The sequence below is a fragment of the Nelumbo nucifera genome, chromosome 1 (assembly GCF_055504915.1).
Source record: "Nelumbo nucifera cultivar China Antique chromosome 1, China Antique-T2T, whole genome shotgun sequence".
NCBI classification, from domain to species: domain Eukaryota; kingdom Viridiplantae; phylum Streptophyta; class Magnoliopsida; order Proteales; family Nelumbonaceae; genus Nelumbo; species Nelumbo nucifera.
In genome coordinates, this window is record NC_142649.1 from 204,549,491 (window position 1) to 204,570,402 (window position 20,912).

A 20,912-nucleotide genomic window follows, 5' to 3' on the forward strand; every position below is an offset into this window, starting at 1 on the left:
ATCTCATCCAAACGTCGACAAATCAGCATATATTCAAAGTGAAGACAATCAAATTTCATCATAAACAAAAAGAGAAAAAGAGAGAGATTAAATGGGAAAAAATAAGTTTTCAGTTTACTTACCTGAAGCTGGAAGAACTACAACTTCAGGCTCGAATAGGCACAGGAGTGGCTTCTACCCTCAGTCTTGCGCTGAAATATACCTTATTGGAACAAGGCGCAGGACACTGGACATCTAAAACTCCAAAAGAAATTGCTCTCATCTCACTCTCAAGTCTCGTCTTTATTCAGGTATGCAATACTATCCCTATTTCCCTCTCACAGTGAATAACCATGAAAATTAAGGGGAAAAAAGGAAAAAAATAGAAGATGAGGAGTTTTTCTTCATCTTCATCTACAGATTCCTCAAATCCTCGCACAGTCACATTACGACTTTGCGTCTTTGTAGAGTCTTCGAAATTTCAGGTTGAGGGTTTGAATGACTAATGAACCCTTAAGCCTAAATGTTTAAGTTTATGTTATAAAAGACATGTCACAGTACATGATGATCTATTTATGCCTATAGACCATCACAAAAGCAAGCCTTTAAATGGAATCTTTAAAACATAATTACAAGTATGTTATAGTGCAATAGGGTCTATTGTAATACTATAGACCTCCTAATAGAAAACTTATAAAAAGAATCTTTAATATATTCTTATAGTCTTGTTACAAGTATATATGAAGGTCTATAGTAATATTGTAGGCCCTCATTATAAAAGCCAAAAAAAAATAATAAATAATAAGAAAATTAATATTTAAGACAAATATAAAATATTCATGAAAACAAATGATTAAACTAACTACTTATTAAAATAAAATAAAATGCATGAATAAAATGTTTTTATAATAATAAAATATTAAATGGTCTGCTTAATTTATATGATTTAATAAATAGTTTATATAGTGATATTGTATACCCTCATTATATAAGTAAAAAAATTAAATAATAGTAAGAAAGTTTATATTTGAGATAAAATATTCATAAAAACGAAAAATAGTGAGATATTTTATATAATAGTAAAAATATTACTTAAACTAATTACTTATTAGAATAAAACAAAATAATTTTATTAATAATAAAAATATTAAATGGTTTATATTGTTTATATGATTTAATTCTAATTATTTATTAAAACAAAAAATATGCACCATAGAAAATAATAGTCTACCTCTTGCTCTTCCCCTTTCAAGTTACCAAAAACGTTATTCATTCCTAGACTTGCAACAAATTTAATATCAATTGGTTAACTTGTCGAACATGGTCATACTATCACCTTCTCACCTAATGGTTGTTTGATACAAGACCAGTGCATTGGGGAGGTGAAGGGGAAGGGTTGTAGATTGAGACAACTATTCGCCCTAGAATTTGAGAAGAGACCTACTTCTCCGACAACTAATTCTTCTTGTTTATTTTCTACTACTTCCTTATCTTGTAATAATGATTGGAATATTCGGCATCACCGGTTAGGCCATCCTTTTGCAAAGAAACTTGATTTACTTATTTCATCTAGATCTTTATCATTATCTTCTTTTGTTTCCATGAATATGGACAAAACTTGCATGTCTTGCTGTTTAAGTAAAAACCATACTTTACCATTTCCTGTTTCTTCTACTCAAGTTATTGCACCATTTCAGTTAGTGCACAATGATGTTTGGTCGTCTCCAGTAATTTCCAGGATGGATTTTAGATCATACCCATTATACGTGGATATACTTTCTTCAAAAGAAATCAGACGCATTTGCTATATTTAAACTATTCCATGCCAGAGAGACCACACAATTTAATACCACTATTAGTACTCTCTGTTCAAATTCAGGGGGAGAGTATATTGATAGGGAGTTTCAGGCCTACCTACAACACCATGGTATACAGTCTCAAAAGTCCTATCCTGGCACTCCTCAACAAAATGGAGTTGCTGAAAGCAAAAATGGCCATATTCCGAGTGTTATTAGAACTCTCCTTGACTCTCATGCTCCTGCAACCTTTTGGGTGGAGGTGGCTTGCACTGATTTTACATCTTATCAACCTTCCATCATCTGTTCTTGATAGCATATCCCCACATCAGTCTCTATTTAATACTCCTCCCAACTTATCCATGCTCCATGTGTTTGGTTACATCTGTTTTGTTTATCTTCCTCCACATGAGCGCACTAAGTTGTTTGCACAGTTTGTTTTATGTGCCTTCTTGGGATATAGTCCTAACAATAAGGGATTCATATGTTATGATCCTTAGTCTCATCACATTAGAATCTCTCGAAATGTGATGTCTCTCAAAAATCTTTCATTTTTTCTACATATCACAAAGTTCTCGCCCCTTCAATTTTTGTTCTTCAACACTTTCCTACAGGTACTTCAAAAGCATCACCTTGTTCTTTCTTGTTGCACCAACTCTTTTTCAGGAAGCAGCTAGCAACTCCAGCCCCTATGCTCCCAACCTCTCCTCCTCCAAAGCATGGCACTATATCCACTCATACCCCTGTAAGTACACCATCTCCTCAAGTTTACACTGATATTCCTAACTTGCGCCACTCCACTAGAGTTTCTAGACCACCTAACCGCTATGGTTTTCCTTTAGACCATAGCTCTTTCTTTGTTGTTCTATCCACTATAAATATCCCCAGATCTTACTAGTAACTTGTAGTTCACACTCATTGGAGGAATGCCATGGATGTTGAAATAGTTGCTCTTCTCGAGAAAGACACTTGGGAATTAGTTCACCCTCCTCCCAATGCCTTGGTTATAGGGAACAGGTAGGTGTACTCTGTAAAGTTGAAGTTTGATGGCAATCTGGACAGATATAAGGCTAGACTAGTTGCACAGGGATTCAAGCAAGAATATGGGATAGACTGAGGAGACATTTTCCTCAGTAGCCAAGATGACAACAATTCGTCTCCTTTTGCTCACCAAATGGATGTAAAGAATGCTTTCTTGCAGGGGGATTTGAAGGAGGTCATGTACATGAAACCTCCTACTGGTTACTGTGATGAGCCCCACCTAGTTTGTAGACTCAAGAAATCCCTCTATGGCCTTAAACAAGCCCCTTTGTTGGGTTTGAGGTTTAGATCTGTGATCACTAATGCTGGATTCATTCAGAGCTCCTCAGACTATTCTCTCTTTACATCACAGCATGACAGGAAAAAACACATTGAAGTTTATAGACACTTCATAAATGAAAGGGTGATAGCAAGAGAAGTTTTATTGCCTCTTATATCACCACTAAGTAACAGTTGGCTGATGTCTTCACCAAAGGGATCGCAAAAAACAACCTTGAACATGACGTAAGCAAGTTGAGAATGTGTGACATTTACTCCCAACTTGAGGGGAAGTGTTGAGGAGTTTGTGCGGATTTATTGGTTATTTTGTGAAGATTTATTGGTTAATTTGTTTATTATCTTTAGTTAGGGAGTGGGGACCACAACACACTTGTTGGGACCCTTTAGAGTGGTGTTTTTAAGTCTTTTAGTGAGTTTTTTATGTAAGACGCCATATTAGTCATTGAACATAATTTTTACCTAAATATAAATATCAATAAGAGGGGGTGGCCAGATCTAATAGCTCTCTCATTCTTTTCTCCATTCTCTCTCTTCTCTCTTCTCACAAAAACTTCTTCTTTCTCTACGGTTTTTTATTTCTGCAGGTTTCTACTAAGCACTCATAATTTAACAATGATATGGCATTAAACAGAACAGAATGGTGAGACAGGAGTCATATAACCGGTCCCATATAATTGGTAAAAAGATTGGATGATAATGATTTCATTTATTTCTTTTTACACTATATTTTTTTGGGGGGGGAGTAGGAAGGAGAGATCTGTCACACAAGGTTTACCTGGACAGTTAATACTTCCAAATGAACAGCACCCATTTCACTTTTGTCACCACCGAGCCACTGAAAAGTATTCTGAACAGTAATATGAACGACATCTAGCTCTAGATAGCTGCAATTGAAAAGCTCATTATAATAAATGGAAATTATTCAACAATAGAAAAGGAACCGATCTTACAACATGTAGACCATGTACAAAAACTTACTCAGAGCTGTCTGTTCTGCGAGGCATCAATATTATAGGCTTTCTAAGTGAAAGATCCAACTTAAGAGCAGGTGATCCTTGAAGTTCACTTGTAGTAAACCACTTCTCTGAGTTGGTTCCTTGATCCTTCAACTTTACAATACCAGTTGAATTGTTGGGAACAAGGCCCATGAAATAACTGATGACCTAAAATATTAATTTTGAATAAACATAAGAATCTGAATAATATATGCAAGAGAGAATAGTGCACCTTGATGTGAGTTACCTCTTGCACAAAGCGGTTCAAATATATAACCCGTACTTCTGAAAGCTGTCCGCAAAGGCTATAATCAAAGCCTTCGTAGTCATCATCATCAACATTGAATGAACTGAAGAGTAACTGCAAATGCATGGTTAATATTACATCATTTAGAATGGAAGTCAACAAACAACATAGCTTACAACATAATAGAGTGGTCCATTTTGGTTGCAGGTGATGTTGTCAATGTGTATCTTCTCTTGGTCAGTGGATTTTGAAGTGGTAAGCAGGAAGAACTATTTATTTTCTCTTCTTTATTTGCTTGTTAATATTTCTGGCTAAAGCTTGTTATTGCATGTTAGAAATTTTCTGCTTCAAAGAATGTCACTAGTATAAAGAGGAAAACAAAATATACAAAGTTTGACAAACTACATATAGATAAAATTAGTTGGGTTAACTCAGAACATACAAAGCAGCATCAATGAATTTAAGAATAGGCATACCTCAACAAATGAACTGCCCCCAGGATTTCTCATATCACAAACCCAGAAATATGAATGAGTGCTAGGAAGACTGCCATCACTTATCTTTAGATTTCCCAGAGAAGCTTTTATGCTAAAAGAAGATGGGAAGACCTTGTAAACAAGATAGAAGCAAATAAGTATCATGTATAAACAATTTTTGCAAAGCAATAGAAAAGATAACCCAGTAAACCTTAATATCAGTGAGCAAATTATCTTGTGATAGAGTAGCAAGTATAGATCCATTTTCATTCATCAACAGAATCTGTGCACGATCCATGTTCAATGTTAAATAGAACATGACTCTAGATTTCCCTTTCCCAAGCAAGCCTTTAACAACAGGTTCTTGGGTTGTAACTGAATGCTGATCTTCAATCATAACTTCCCTTGAGGTATCTTTTTGTGTCATAGCTTCTAAAGGCTTATCAGTGGAAGAATAAGAACCCCCATCCTCAATGTTGATAGCATTCACAAATTCCATAATTGCAATAATTGTTGGCCTATTACAGAAAAATGATAAGGTTGCTAATGTCACTGTAACCTGCGAGGTGCCATAAGATGATATAGTTAGCAGATAATTAACAACATGATCAAGTGCCACAATTTTTAGGTACAGTACTTACCCACTTATCTACATTGTCATATAGAGGAGAATTATGGTCAAAGATCACTATCTGGGCTTTCACGAAACTGTCCAAGTTATCAGTTATTTCCATTCCCTCAGTTACTTTTTGAGGCCCAGCATTAGGAAGTAAACCGCGAATACAACTAAAACTAGGAGGGTTTATTGACAGCTTTATTGATGGAATTGAGTTCCCAGATGGTTGCTCAGGATAGTCAACTAAGTCAACCAGCTCTTCAGAAGCTTCAAAAAACCCGTCATCTCCATCACCTTGATTTTGGTCATTGCTGCTACAGCTCCAACATACAGCATTTTCAGTGGACAAGGACTCATCAAAAGTAGAGCTATCTGTGCTCCTGATGAAGGACCTTGCCAGAAAATGAGGTCGATTCATACCCTTAGAGCATACCAAATCTTCAATTTCTAAAGACGTCAAGACTGTGCCAATAAACATGTCATTTGCTCTAATTGAAAGTTCCACCTGTTTTTTGTAGATTCAACAATCAAAAAAAGAAAGAAGGAAAGGAAAAACATCAAAACATCTATAAACTAAACTGCAATTCAAGAGCAAAATTACCTGACCACCTATTGCACGAAACTCAAATAGACGACTCTCTTCTGCTAGAAGAACTTTCATTAAACTTTGGCTATCCTGGAAAAAAATCAGAAGAGTTAGGTATTTTAATCAAAATTTCATTTCAGTATCGCCATACCATGAGGAATATACCATTTAGCGGGCACCATTGATCATCAAAATCAGTGATAGCAGTAATATATACACTAGTGTTGCCTGGTAATAAAATATTATTCACAAATTGAGTTGAGTATAAAGGAAACAAGCTCACCAAGTGACTATAACTGAAACAGATTTTCAGTTCATCAAGAACACCAATCATGAACATTTTTTCCACATTCAACAAATCCAATACATTGCTGTCATCTACAAATTCGGTTTCCATGTCTCCAGGATCAGATGATGTTTCAGATAAATTAATGATAGGAGCAGAACCCTGCATACAAAATTTTGATGAGTAGGTAACACTATTAAGTGGACATAACCATGTTCTATTAGACTGATACAGTCAAAAGTATACTTTGGGACACGAAAAAGTACTAAATTGTGAGAACTACCATAATTTTGACAAGCTAATGCATTCTTAAAACAAAATCTAATAAGATAATTGTTGTAACAAGTGACAGTGTGGGCCTTTTCTAGTGGGACTTTTCTTCTTTAGATTTTATATTCAGTTTTATATCTGAAGTGGGACTGGAGTTATTGGGCCTAAGTCAGCTCTTTTATTTTTATTATTTTTGTCTGAATGCCCCATTACTAATCAGGGGAAAATCAGTCCTTTTATGTATTATTTAACATCTAATATAAATCCTTTTCCATGGCCAGCCGAGAACAGGCTTGCCACCCATTCACTTTTCTCTCTTCTCTTTGTTCTCTCTTCTTTCTACTCCAATCTCCATTGCAGGTCTGATTACATGGTATCAGTTCCAAACATTTTTTTTCTTCTCCCCTTTCTCCTGTCTTCCTTTTTATTTCTTGTTACTGATTAAAGAGCCCTAGTTCTGATTGTTGTGTCCAAGGGATTCTGTAACTAGGGTTTCTCTTTGGGAGTAGGGACCAAAGAGGAGGTTTCAACCTAGCCTATGCCCTACTAGGTTGTGGTGACAACCAGTAGCCATTTGGCTACTAGAGTTTCAGACAGATCTAGAAGAAGACTGAGTAGACAGTGGATACCATACATCTGAGTATGCTTCTAAATGTGTATCAGTTCCAAGCATCAGTGTATGCTTCTAGCTTCATGTGTCCATGCTTAGCAAACAAGATACCTTTCCCTGAAGTCCCTTTTAGATAGCATAGAACCCTCTCAACTGCTGCTAAATGTGTATCTCTGGGAAAATGCATAAACAGGCTAATTACACTAACTGCATAGGAAATATCTGGCCGAGTCATGCAAAGGTATAATAACTTCCCAACCAGTCTCTAGAACATTCCCTTATCAGGCAACAGTTCACCTTCAGTAGTTAACAGCTTATGATTTAGGTCTATAGGAGTAGAAGCAGGTCGAGCAACTAGTTTACTAGTCTCTGCAAGGAGATCAAGAACATACTTCCGTTGAGAAATGAAGATACTATCCTTAGGTCTGGCAACTTCAATTCCCAAGAAATATCTGAGTTCTCCCAAGTCTTTAATTTCAAACTCAATGTTAAGAAAACTTTTGAGATGAACAACTTCCTGAGTATCATTACCAATAACCACAATATCATCAACATAAACAATCAAAAGGGTCACTAAGGAATCTCTCCTCTTAACAAACAAGGTATGATCCGACTGAGTCTATGTGTACCCAAAAGCAACAAGGGCAGCCCAAAATCTGTCAAACCAGGCTCTAGGAGATTGCTTAAGGCCATAAAGGGACTTCTTCAGTTTATAGACCTTTCCTTGCATCTCCTTCCCATACACCCCTGGAGGTAAAGACATATAGACCTCTTCATGTAGGTCCCCATTCAAGAAAGCATTCTTTACATCAGACTGATGAAGAGGCCAATCAAAAGCAATAGCTAAAGATAGCAAAACTCGAATTGAAGTCATCTTGGCTACTGGGGAAAAAGTTTCCAAGTAGTCAATACCATACATCTGAGTATATCCTTTAGCAACCAAACGGGCCTTATATCTCTCAACAGTACCATCAGAATGATACTTAACAGTGAACACCCACTTATAGCCAACTGGTTCCTTTCCCTCAAGCAAACCCACAATTTCCCAGGTATTGTTCTTATACAAAGCATCTAGTTCAGTCATCATAGCATCCCTCCATTCTGTTTTGGACAAGGCTTCTAGAATAGATCTATGAGTCACATGTGTAGAAACAGAGGCAAGGAAGGAATAGTAGGAAGGGGAAAGAAGGTTGTAGGACAGGTGTTTGGAAATGCAATGAGTTGTACATTTCCGTTTGCCTTTGCAAAAGGCAATAAAGAGATCAAGGTCAGGGAAGGTATCTGAAGTGGTAGAAGAGGACTGACCTATTACCTCAGTAGTGATGGAAAGAGAAAGAGGCACATCTGAAGGCATGGAAACAACTTGCATGTCTCTGAATCTTTGCCTCTGGTATCACCTTTGAATAATAGGAAGGGAAGGAAATGTGGGAGCATGAGCAGGAGGAGGAGGGGGAGTAGGAACATGAGAAGAAGAACCAATAGAGGACTCGATTGGAGGAGACTCCATAGAAGATTCAATGGGAATTGGAAGAGAAACAAATGGTGACAATGCAAACTCCTCTAAATGCTCCCTCTCAGAAGTACCAAAGAAAGGAATGGACTCTGCAAATGTGACATTTCTGGAAACAAAGCGAGTGCCACAAACCGGATCAAAACAGCAATATCCCTCCTATGTGAAGGCATATCCGAAAAAGACACACTTGTGTGTTTTAGGCTCAAACTTATGTCTTTGATGACTGTGAACATGAACATAGCAAGTGCACCTAAGCACTCTGAGAGGAAGAGAGAAGAGATTCTCATTTGGGAAAAGCAAGCTAAAGGGAGTTTTAAGCCCCAGAACCCAGGAAGGCATTTAGTTTATCAAGTATGTAGCTGTAAGGACAACATCCCCCCAAAACTTAACAGGAACATGGGAAGCAAAAAAGAGGTTCCTTGCAACCTCAACCACATGTCTGTTCTTCCTTTCCGCCACTCCATTTTGTAGAGAAGTGTAAGAACAGGAACTCTAATGAATAACTCCAAAGGTGTCAAAGTAGGAGGAAAGGCTCTTCTCAAAATATTCCTTTACATTATCAGATCGGAATATTTTGATCCGAGTGTTAAACTGGGTAAGTATAAGTTCATGAAATTTTTGTACAATATTTGGTACTTCATCCCAGGATTTCATAAGGTAAATCCAGGTGTAATGAGAAAAATCATCAATGAAAAGAATGAAATATTTGTAACCCCCCATAGCAAGTAAATGGTATGGCTCCCACCCATTAGAGTGCACAATATGGAAAGGAGAAACAGATCTTTTATTACTAATTGAAAATGATTGTCTACAATGTTTTGCAAGTTCACATGACTCACAATGAAAACCCGATAGGGATATTCCCTTAAACATTTATGGAAACAAACGACTAAAAGCTGAAAAAGACAAATGACCAAATCTGAAATGACATATCATGACTCTATCAACTGACTCTAATAAAACAGACTCCAAAGCTACTCCACCAGGTAATACAGAACTTTGATCAGAGACATTCAGAGACATCCGGCAAGTGTATCCCATTCACTTCATGGCCACTCCCAATCGTCCTCTGAGACTTCAGGTCCTGAAAAACACAATACGTAGGAAAGAAGGTTATGATGCAGTTCATTGATTTTGTTAAACTACCAACAGATAAAAGGTTAGTGCTAAGTTTGGGAACATGAAAGACAAAAGATAATACAAGTGAGTCAAAGGATCTAATATCCCCCTTGCCAGAGATGGGAGCAAGAAACTCATCAGCAAGAGAAATCTTCTCTCTACCCGAGAGAAGTTGGTATGAACAAAAGAGGTTGGGTATGCTAGTCATATGGTCTGATGCACCAGAACCTGTGATCCAAGGAATTCTACAATTACCTAAGGTTGTAGCATGATTTGTAGAAGCACGAATACCTGAATGGGCAAAAGCAGATGTAGAGGGGGTGCCTAAGGAGGAAGATGCAACAGCAGACTCCAAGTGATTTATTAACTTCCCATATTTCTCAAATTCTGCCTTCACTGTTGCCAGTTGTTCCACAGCAGATTTTTCTTCACTTTCAGATACTATAGCAACATTTGCATTCTTGGGCTTTCTAAACTAACCACCCTTCTTAAAGTTGTTGTTCTGAAACCTCTTTGGAAGAAGATCTAGATGAAGTTTCCAACAAGAATCCTTCGTATGTTTCGGCTTCTTGCAATATTCACATATCACCTCCTTTTTTTCATCTACCCCCTTTGGTTTTAATCTAGCATGTGCAAAATATTCTGGGGGAGGTGGGGTCCGTAGTTGCACCTGTCACCTGCTCTCTTCACTACTCACCATAGAGTATGCTTGAGCAAGTGACGCTTCATCCTTGGCCAGAATATTTTGCCTTGTAATATCAAATTCAAGATTGAATCCTATAAGGAATTCAAACACTGTTTCTTTCCACAAATTTCCTAAAAGTTGTTGCATCTTTGGTGCTTTCCCATACAACTGCTTCCATAACATCTATCTCCTACCATAATGACTTCAACATCGAATAGTAGACAATCACACTCTTCTCCCCCTATTTTAAATTTTTCACATCATTCTTCAGTTTGTAGGCCCTTGCAACATTTAATTTCTAAGAGTATGTTTCTATAACACTATCCCAAATCTCCTTGGCTGAAGTCATCCACAGATATTGTTGACTTATGTGGGGTTGCATAGAATTTACCAACCACCCAATAACCGTGTAGTTATCCTGCATCCATTTCTCATATGCAGGATCAATCTCTTCTGGCATCACCTTACTACCTGTGAGAAACCCTAGTTTACCTCTACTACAGACATGGATCTTAATAAATTGTGCCCAAGCGAGGTAATTTGTTCCGTCAAGTTTAATTGTAGTCACTCCTGTCATAATGGAATCTACAGGACCAACCCCCAACACTGGGATCTGCTTCATCTCACTTCCAGATTGCTCCATCAATCAAACGAAAATCAAAAAATAATGTTTTCAACCTTTATAGACCTAACTAAGGTCAGTCAAGCACCCAAAAAGTCCCAAAACTAGGGTTTCACCGTACCTGGCCTCTGGGGAGAAAGAGATAAGAGGTAGCCGCTCAAACCAGAGCTATCCAAACCACTTCCCACTACAGTCGCCCACTTTTGGAGATAAAAAGGAACCCTCCAAGCCTTGAGCGCCACACCCAAACAGTCTCTTTAACCCGTAACTAGAAACTCTCTAGTCGGCTAGGGTTTTGGGGAAAATCTGCAGTCCCACTTTCTTGGCAATCTTCAACTAGAAAGTCTTTCCCAAATATACATATAAAATTACCAAAATACCCTACAAAGGCCATTACCCAATGTTTATCCCATCTATCTGAGGTCTTAGGGGGTGGACTGGGTACAGTCCTAACCTTTGGCACTTTTCACACAAAATAGAAAAATACATAAAAATTAAAAACAAAAATCCAGTTTTGGCTTCTTTGCTCTTGCATCAATGCTTTCTTCTCTCTTCTAAAACATTCAGACCACTCATCATATGCACATGTCTTCATAAAGTCTTCCCCTTGTCATACAGAACTCAATCAGATATGCATGTTCTGAACTTAAAGACAAACAAAAGTAGGACCCTTTCCCCATCCCCCAAAACAATCCTCTTAGTCAGTGCTATAATCCCTAAAATTGAAGCAATCTGGTCTATCTTATTTACAGTATTTGCACCTTCGAATAAATGAAATTGGAAAAAGCATTGAAAGAAAAACAATAAAGGACATAAATGAAATAGTATAGAGAATATATCATCCCCACATTGATATATACACATAATAATATAGCTCTCAACATATTATATCAAGCTCAAATGGAATCAAACAAAGCAACCACAAGAGGATATATGATTTCAATAAAATAATCATTATGTACCGATGCGCGATATATAGCCCCTTGAAAACAGCTTTGCCATGTTCTCCTGGAATCATCAGAATCACAACGTAATACTAGTGAATTCACATCTTCCACAACCTGCATATGAAAAAAAGAAAGCTAAAATCATAGCCATGATTAATAGGAACTTGGTCCAAACTCAAACTAAGATAACAATCAAACCTTCATGTTAGATTGTCCAGCATCACAAATAGCTAATACATGTTCTACATTGCCAATCAATCCTTTTGGAACATGATAAATTTGTTTTCCCCGTAAGCTGCAAGAAGGGAAAAAGAAGAAAAAAAAAGACATGACATTAACTAATAAAAAACAAAGCCAATATAAATTCTTTAAAAAATGTATATTTTCTTTGACACTTTTAGGTAATTGCTTTATTTGAGGCATTGATAGAGGCAGGGCCTTTCCCCCCTTCTTTTTTCTCTTTTTTTTTCATTTTTATCAGTTTACCAGACCAAAAGAGCTTTATTAACAATAAATCTAAGAAAGTGCAAACATCCAGTTTCCAAGAGATGGAAACTGGGAGGTGTGGAATAAAAGGGATTTTGAAAGGAAAAGTTCAACCTTAGAAGATCTGAAAGGGAAAATACACCTTTTAGTCAACTCTTGGATGAGATCCAATAACATGTTTACAGACATTTCTCTTGGAGACTTGGAGAGAAATCTGATGCAGGTCCTGAGTTCTTGTATGGCACCAACTATTAGAACCAACCTATCACATAGACCTCCTGTGGAGTATACCTTTCGGTTCAATGGTAGCTGCAGAAGTTTGATGAGCCACAGCAGTCAGGCTGGTATTGGGGATCAAGTTATTAAATCTAATAGTGATCTGATCTAGGTCTTTAGTGGGTCAATTGGTGTGGCAGATGCTGCTGGAGCAGAAATCCATGTTTTGTTGGTGCCTTCAAGACTGATGGCTCTTAACCATACAGAGGAGGAGATCAGATTAGCTGAACGCAGTAGCTGTGCAGTGGGTTGTGGAACCAATAATAATGCCCCACACCAGTCATTAAATGCAGATGGTCCACAACCACTCACTCTCTCACTTAGTAGGAGACTTCAGATTTTATAGTTACAATGGGTCTTCACCAAGTTTGGCACTTAGCCCTTATCTATATCCACTGATCATAGACAAACTGACTAAACATATTCAAGAAGTTCCATGGTGCATGTTTTTTTTTTTTTTTCAGATGACATTGTTTTAATTGATGAAACTATTGAAAGATTAAATGCAAAGATTATGGACAAATGCCCTAGAAACAAGAGACTTAAATAAGTAGAACCAAAACAGAGTATATGACATGTAAATTTAGTAATAATAGGAGTGTAAATCAGGATACACTTGGGATTGGAAACCAAGAGATAATTCAATATGACCATTTCCAGTACCTTGGTTCAATAACAAGAGAGAGATTGAAGAGGATGTCACCCAGAGAATTAGAGCAGGTTGGGAAAAACGGAGGGGTGCATCTGGACTTTTGTGTGATAGGAGAATACCATTTTGATTAAAAGGAAAAATCTATAAAACAGTTGTAAGGCCAACTATGTTCTGTGGAGCAAAGTGTTGGGCAGTCAAGAAATAACATGTTCAGAATATGTGTGTGGCAGAAATGCGAATGCTAAGATGGATGAGTGGAAAAACTAAAAAGGATAGGATCAGGAATGAATCTGTCCATAGAAACCTAGTAGTAGCTCTAATAAGTGATAAAATGAGAGAGAAGGCTCAGATGGTTTGGTCACGTGCATAGAAGACCACCAATAGCTCCAATTAGAAGAAGTGATTTGTTACAAGTGGAAGGGGCTAGAAGAGCTAGGAGTTAACCAAAAAGGACATGGGTGTTAGTAAGAAATGATTTAAGCATTAATCATAGTTCTCAAGGCGACAGGGGGTGCCTTGTCGCCTAGTCACCTAGGCGATGGATTTTTTTAAGTAAAAAGAAAATATCCTAGGGTAGTTCCCTAAGTTCCACAACCATATTTCCTCAATAATTATCCATATTTTTCATAAGAAAAGTATAAACTTCATGTTAAAGTATAGAAAATCAACATATTCATGAGAAGAAAAAGAAGAAAGAAAAGAAAATTCAAAAAATATAGGGGCTAAAACCCTATTTTTGTTATAGGAAAAGAAGAAAAGAAAAGGTGGAAGACGAAGAAGAAGATGTGGAAGAAGAAAATGTGTTGATTAGACAACATTTTAAGTTATTCCTTACTTGTTGGTTCAGGTTTTGAAGTCTTTGAGGGTTCAATACAGCATTTAGCAATGTTTGTGTTGCTTAAACCCTAACAACTAAGAAAACAATTAAAAGAAATTAGTATATAAACACACAAAATGAATATTTTAGTTTAATAATGTCTATTTTATAATTATAACCTCAAAAAATTAAGAATATAAAAGTACTTTATAACACCCTGTACAAAACTGCTTGGTGATTAGGCGAGGTGAGCCTCCAAGAGTGCCTTGTCGACTAGGCATTGCCTTCACAACTATGGCACTAATAATTTAACAGTGGATATGGTTTTAAATAGAATGGATTAGTGAAACAGGATTAATATAGCCAACCCCATATAGTTCAGACAAGGCATGGATAATGATGATGATGATGATGTTTTGGGTGGGTTTTTCTGCAATGAATGCTATCGTTCTCAGGAAAAAAACACTGGACATAAACCTTTCAGAGGAAAGTATATGTCCAAGGTCTCTTATTTCCTTCCCTGAGCCACTCAATAGCTATTTGTGAGTCTCCTCTATCTCCACTTGTCGGAAGCCCATCTCTTTTTCATTTTTTATTCCTTTTTTGTCTCGCTATGGATATTTCTTCCTGTAGAACTTTCTTTCAGATATGGTGTTAGTTGCTGGTCACAACAAGTTTCCAGAAATAGATCTCCAGAGAAACCCTTTAAAGGCCAAATATGAAAGATCAAGGACTAGTGGAGTACTAGAAGCAGAGGAGTAGGATGGAGGGGCTTACCCTGATGGGTGCAGGTTGGGGATATGAGTGCTTGTAATGTAGTGGATTTCTAAGTTGTTGATGGATGTTGACACCATAGCCAAGCTATTTTGACTTGTTTTATGGTCTGGGTCTGTTATTCTGTTATTTCCACTATTTTGGGGCCTTGGGTGTTTCTGTATTGTGGTAGGTTTATAGATTTGGGTGATGTTGGGCTGGTTTTTTTGTCTACCTCTCTCTGCCCTCTCTGTTCTCTTTTTTGTAATTTCTCACATACAGTTTTTACAAAATGGATTTTCTTTTGATTTTACGACTGCAAACATAGTTGCTAGAGTCAGCTATTGAGGGGTAGTTCTATTGTTGAAATAATGTACTCTGTTGCTAGTCGTCAACTACTAGCAATATACTGTTCCTAGTAGTCAACCACTAGGCAGTAGTCAACTACTAGACAAAGGGTTTTCCTAGTAGTCAACCACTAGGCAGTAGTCAACTACTAGGGCACTGTTGTAATATAAATAGAAAGGATGGTGCCAGCAGCACTATCTTTTTGACTCCAAATCTTCTCATTTCTCTTTCTCTCTTCTCTTCCTTCTCTCTTCTATTCAGCAACTTTTCTACCAGGAAAATATTAGTATTTATCCTTCCACTGGAAACCTAGTGTAGCCAAATTAGCACCTTCTCCCTTTAATATTTTCTAAATGTCCTCCTTTAATTTTTCAATTTTCATATCTTCTGAGTCTCGATATTCATTATATATACTTTGAAAAATATAACATTCCAAATATGTAACAAACTTTAAATGTAAGAAATGAGAAACCTGAGGTATTGCTTGTAAGTTCTGGAGACAGGACTCTCCAAAATATAAAGAAAAGGCCCAACTAAACAAAGATATCTATGCTGCCACACAGCTTCCCTATTTCCAACACCCTGCCATATAAAATAGTGAATATAATATCAACAAACATAACCAAGAACAACATCATACTAGAATTTGAAATTAGTAAGAAAAAAGAGATAAACCTTCCAGGCAAGAAGAGACAACCATCCCTCAAAATCAGCTTGATTCCAGGGGCGAAGAAAATCTGAATCTGAACTTTCCTCATTCTGGAAGATCTTTGCAACTTGCATTAAACGATGGTATCGAGCCGGGGAAAAATGAAAACCTAGGGAAGGCAGCCGCACAGCAAGTCTTGTTGAAGGGTAGGATGGGTGTGGTGATCGGATCTGCAGATGGTAACAAAAGAGTTATAGTATCAAAGATTGAGATGGTGTTAGCTAGCAAGAAATGTAAACAGAACTAAAAGAACAATAATTACCTGTTGAAGCTTCAGTACTACTCCACACTTATCGATAACAGGTAAAAAACCAAAATATTTTGATTGGGAAGAACTAGAAGAAGCCCCCAGAGTTTGATTCCAATGATAGTCACCATCTACCAGAAAAGCAGATACATCACTGAGACCCAAATTGAACTGCAAGTACATATTTTTCTCCTCAGGCAAATCCAATTCAGAGTCTTCCTGCAGATATATAGGAAAAGTTATATTTGCATCTGATTAAAAACCTTTCAATTTAAATTCCTGAGGTGAAACTTATATGAGAGAACCTGTGTATGAAGAACAAAATTTCCTAAATCAAGTAGCAACTTAGTAGTGTGAGAGTTGTCTGGACAGAAGTTAGTAGGAATTGTAATCTTGGGAGCTGCAATATCCAGGTCCAACAAAAACCTAGCAGCAAACATGAGATAAAAATGTAAAGCTGACCATAAGATGAGAAAGGAACTTTTAACATTAACTAATAATATTACAAACTAAAATGTTCTGGCAACAAGTAAAATACAAGTGCAAATACAAAATAGAACCAGATGACAAACAAGCGCAAGTCTCATGCATGAATTCAAAATATACTAGTGGTCAGATCAAAAACTGCAGCATTGAGATTCCCCATTTGCTTTTAGCCTGATTTTTTCCTTCTTTTCCTTGGGTGGATCTTGAAAAGGAAGAAAAGAAAATTGATGTATCTCATGTGCATTTAGATAACATTGTTCTACATTTTGTTTTTTTTTCTTTTCATTGTATTTAATGTGATACAGAAATAAAACAAAAGGATAAGAAGATTCTTCATCTGAATGGTAAAATCTGACCAGCAGCCTGTTAACTTCTCCCATTTGTTTCATTGATTGATTTGGCAAGTCACTTGGATTAGAATAATGATATGATAACTTAAGAAATGGTTAATCATTATTAAATGCTGAACTTCAGATCAGAAAATTATAAAAGTAAAAACCTGGTGTGATCCTTCAATGCTCTATTCACTTGTTTTTGAGCACTACGTTTGACTCCATCAATAGTCATCTTCAAAGAAGAGGAACAACAATCAATATACCACTTGTAGAATAGCATAGCAACATTCAGAAGTCACAAGGAACAAAAAGAGCCAAAGAAGACCTGAACAGCAGCTGCAGTTTCCAAAGCTATGGTCTGGCTGACAGCTGTACTGCTTCCAAAGAAATTGACAATTTGGTCAATGGACTCCTTCCGATACTGTCCAAAAATGTCATAAGTAAGTGACCAAAAGCCTACACAAAGTAGCTATGAGAAGTAACTGGAAAATAGCATACAGTCATATAGCATGGTGAAGCTCTTGCAACCAGACTCCAGTCTACTCTAACGTCAAAAGGTTTGTATGAAAAGATACCAACCAAGGAATTATCAGTTGCTGCACTCTGCATGGATACTACAAAAATTCAGATCCTTAATATAAGTATTAAAGTACAGATTACAACCAGGTTTTTGTGAACAAATAACACCAGTAAATACACGGACAACATAAGTCAGTGCAGAAGATTCAAACCTCTGCCAAAAGCCCATTAGGTGATGACAAACGATATGATGCCAATTTCAGGTCAAAAACCTTAGTCTCAGAATAGAGCCTGACAGAGCAATCCAGCCCTTCACAAGATAATTCAGCAAGACAATGTTGAGCCTCAGCAATAAGCTTCGAAGCATTATGTTTCATGCGAACCTCCAAGGAGGTATGGAGTATGTTCCCACTCTCTTGAGTTGTCAGCAATTGCACATCATCACCTTCCTTGTAACCTATGATTTTGTTTAATTGTTCCCAGTCTTCCTCACTGAAATTCCAAGGTTCACTCTCATCCTTGAAAGATTGCCCAGTCCTGATAATAAGATATTCTATCATTAAAATCACAGCACATGTACTACAAAATATAATATGATGAGAACTGTGAAGAACTAGTATCAGGTTATCAACCATCCTAATGACCACCAAGGTCTCTTTGTTTTTGGCTTTCTCAAGTAAGGCTCTGATTCTATGGACCGTTCCACAAATTTGTGTGCCATCATCCTGCATAAATACCACAACAATGAGCATAGAAAAGAAGGTAAGCAATTTCAGGAACCCAACATTTTGACACCTGAAATTAATGTCATTCGTTACTGTCATAGTCAATATTATATATGCATCTTTATCATGCTAGCACCTGCATTTGTCTGGATCAAGATCGTAACAATATATAATAAGAAGAGAGAGAGAGAGAGAGAGAGAGAGAGAGAGGTTGATGTCATGAAAGAATACAATGCCACACCTTTACCAATGACATCTTGCAGGTCTGTACTCTGAACCTGGCTATGGTACCTTTTTCTTGCCTTTCCTTTTTATGTAGCTTACCAAACTACTTTAATAATTGTCCTCCTTTAGGGGAAAAAGGGACAGAAGGAAAGTAGTCGTACAAAAGGCACAACATGCAATTTAGAAAGCAAAGGCACCAAGTTCTAACAATGCAATTAGAAGCACTAAGAATTTTTCCAAGGACACCTTCAATCATGAATAACTCCAATGCCCATCAGACTCATGACTCCTTCCAAATTAACTTATACTCCCAGACTGACAATGGTAATAATATTAGAATTAGTTCATACCTCCACTGAAGAATGACTTCAATATCAAGTCCACGATCTAGTTCTTCAATTTCTTTGTTATCATCAACCACCATCCGGTTGGCTTCAGATTTAAGCAAGGAGGCATAGAGGGATATATATCTCTTGCGTATCCTTGCATATCTCAGCACCTGTTCCCATGATAACCGCCCACTGCACACAGAAGAAGAAAATTAAAGTAATGTGTTATATAAGACGACTCCATAATTCACTTCATTAATATATGAATGAAACCAGAATAGATGTTTATTTTAGCACTGACTTGGCTATCTGAACCCAGAGTCAAAATAGGCAACAAATATGAGTAACATCAAAATTAAGAAGCGGTTCATGTAGAATCTTTATGGAGCAACTCTTAGATGCCTTATGTAAATATTAGGGGCGTAAATAGAGCATAAGTACATCTGCAATTCCAGAAAGGTGAATCTTTTTTTTTTTTTGAAGAATACAAAGGAAATCCATTAAATTGAAAAAGATTAAGTACATCTCAAAATACTGGTTGTCTAGATGACAAACCATCTTCTTAACAGAATAACACTGAAAATGAATTAAAATTACATGGATTCAATTCCAAAATATTCCAGAAGTTCTCTAACAGATCTTCCTTGTGTACTTGGTCGAACTCTGGAAGTCTTAGGGCCCAGGCAGAAATCATATTGCCCACTCCTGCTATCAGATACTCTATGTTTTTTGACTTGTCTTCAAATACCCTTCTATTCCTTTCTTTCCAAATGGCCCAACACACTGCAAATGGAATACAGCTACACAAGATTTTGGCTTTCTTGCTTCCTCTGATTTTAGGCCACAGGGAAAAGATTTCTGCTGATGTCACTGGATGGAAAGCAGCCACTCCAAACAGATGAGAGAAGAACTTCCACATAAAGTTTGCCACATTGCATGAGAGAAATAAGTGGAGAACTGTTTCCTACGCTTGACTGCACATATAACAACAATTTGCAAGCTGCCAGCCTCTGGATTTCAGATGATTGCTAGTTAAGATACTACCATGTGCCACCAGCCACACAAAAGCCTCTACCCTTGGGGGGCACAGGATTGCCCCACACACCCTTTATCTGATTTGAATCCCTACCATCTCTCAGCAGAATCTTGTAAAAGGATTTAACTGAGAATTGCCCTTCTTTGCAATCTTTCCACCATAAACCATCTGTTGTATCTCTGGAAATGTTAGCCTCTTCCAATTTCTCCAATAGCTTAATGCATTCTTCCATTTCTTGGTCCAATAAAGGTCTTCTAAATTTTGGATTCCAGACCACTTGCTCCCCCCTCCATTTGTAACACTGCTCAATAGGCACTTGCTGTTCTGTCAATTTATAAAGTCTAGGACATACCTCAAATAATCTACCCACCTCCAACCATTCATCTTCCCAAAACCTTACCCTACAGCCTTCCCCCACTTTAAACTTAACTAAAGTTCTGAAATTTTGATTGAAGCTCATGATTCCTTTCCATACACTCACCCCATAGGAACTTCTTACCCCCCTAGATTCCCACCCGAACCTCATCACTCCATATTTCCCTACCACCCTTCTCCATAATGCCTCCCTTTCCCCCTCTTGCCCAAACCTCCACAGCCATTTCCCTAACAGAGCTTTATTTATTAGCTTTACCCTTCTTAGCCCTAAGCATCCCCCCTCCTTTGCTCTACACACCTTCTCCCACTTAACCAGGTGGAATTTTTTTGTCCCCCCTACCCCTTCCCATAGTAAGTCCCACTGAATTTTTTCCACCCTTGCAGACTTCTTTAGGGACTTTCAAGAGGGAAAGGTAATATGTTGGCAGGCTTGAGAGAACACTCTTAATGAGTGTGATTCTCCCACCCAAAGAGAGGTACTTGGCTTTCCATCTGTCTAACCTCCTCTCCACCCTTTCTAATAAATA

General features: G+C 37.3%; 1 protein-coding gene across 2 annotated transcripts in view; it reads right to left on the reverse strand.

The window, feature by feature from the left end:
- Window positions 1-20,912, reverse strand: part of LOC104609851 (pleckstrin homology (PH) domain-containing protein) — a 165,833-nt gene that overhangs the window by 127,311 nt on the left and 17,610 nt on the right. For both annotated transcript variants that reach the window (XM_010276250.3, XM_088895911.1), the window contains exons 10-29: window positions 18,996-19,166; window positions 18,328-18,420; window positions 17,908-18,232; window positions 17,675-17,779; window positions 17,502-17,597; window positions 17,341-17,408; window positions 16,661-16,781; window positions 16,371-16,574; window positions 16,075-16,278; window positions 15,872-15,981; window positions 12,266-12,362; window positions 12,083-12,181; window positions 6,299-6,463; window positions 6,031-6,105; window positions 5,455-5,934; window positions 5,025-5,372; window positions 4,814-4,945; window positions 4,338-4,451; window positions 4,074-4,258; window positions 3,871-3,979 (exon numbers count right to left, since the gene is read on the reverse strand). In XM_010276250.3, the coding sequence (XP_010274552.1) occupies window positions 3,871-3,979; window positions 4,074-4,258; window positions 4,338-4,451; window positions 4,814-4,945; window positions 5,025-5,372; window positions 5,455-5,934; window positions 6,031-6,105; window positions 6,299-6,463; window positions 12,083-12,181; window positions 12,266-12,362; window positions 15,872-15,981; window positions 16,075-16,278; window positions 16,371-16,574; window positions 16,661-16,781; window positions 17,341-17,408; window positions 17,502-17,597; window positions 17,675-17,779; window positions 17,908-18,232; window positions 18,328-18,420; window positions 18,996-19,166 (3,301 nt within the window). The remainder of the gene's footprint in view (window positions 1-3,870; window positions 3,980-4,073; window positions 4,259-4,337; window positions 4,452-4,813; window positions 4,946-5,024; window positions 5,373-5,454; window positions 5,935-6,030; window positions 6,106-6,298; window positions 6,464-12,082; window positions 12,182-12,265; window positions 12,363-15,871; window positions 15,982-16,074; window positions 16,279-16,370; window positions 16,575-16,660; window positions 16,782-17,340; window positions 17,409-17,501; window positions 17,598-17,674; window positions 17,780-17,907; window positions 18,233-18,327; window positions 18,421-18,995; window positions 19,167-20,912) is intronic.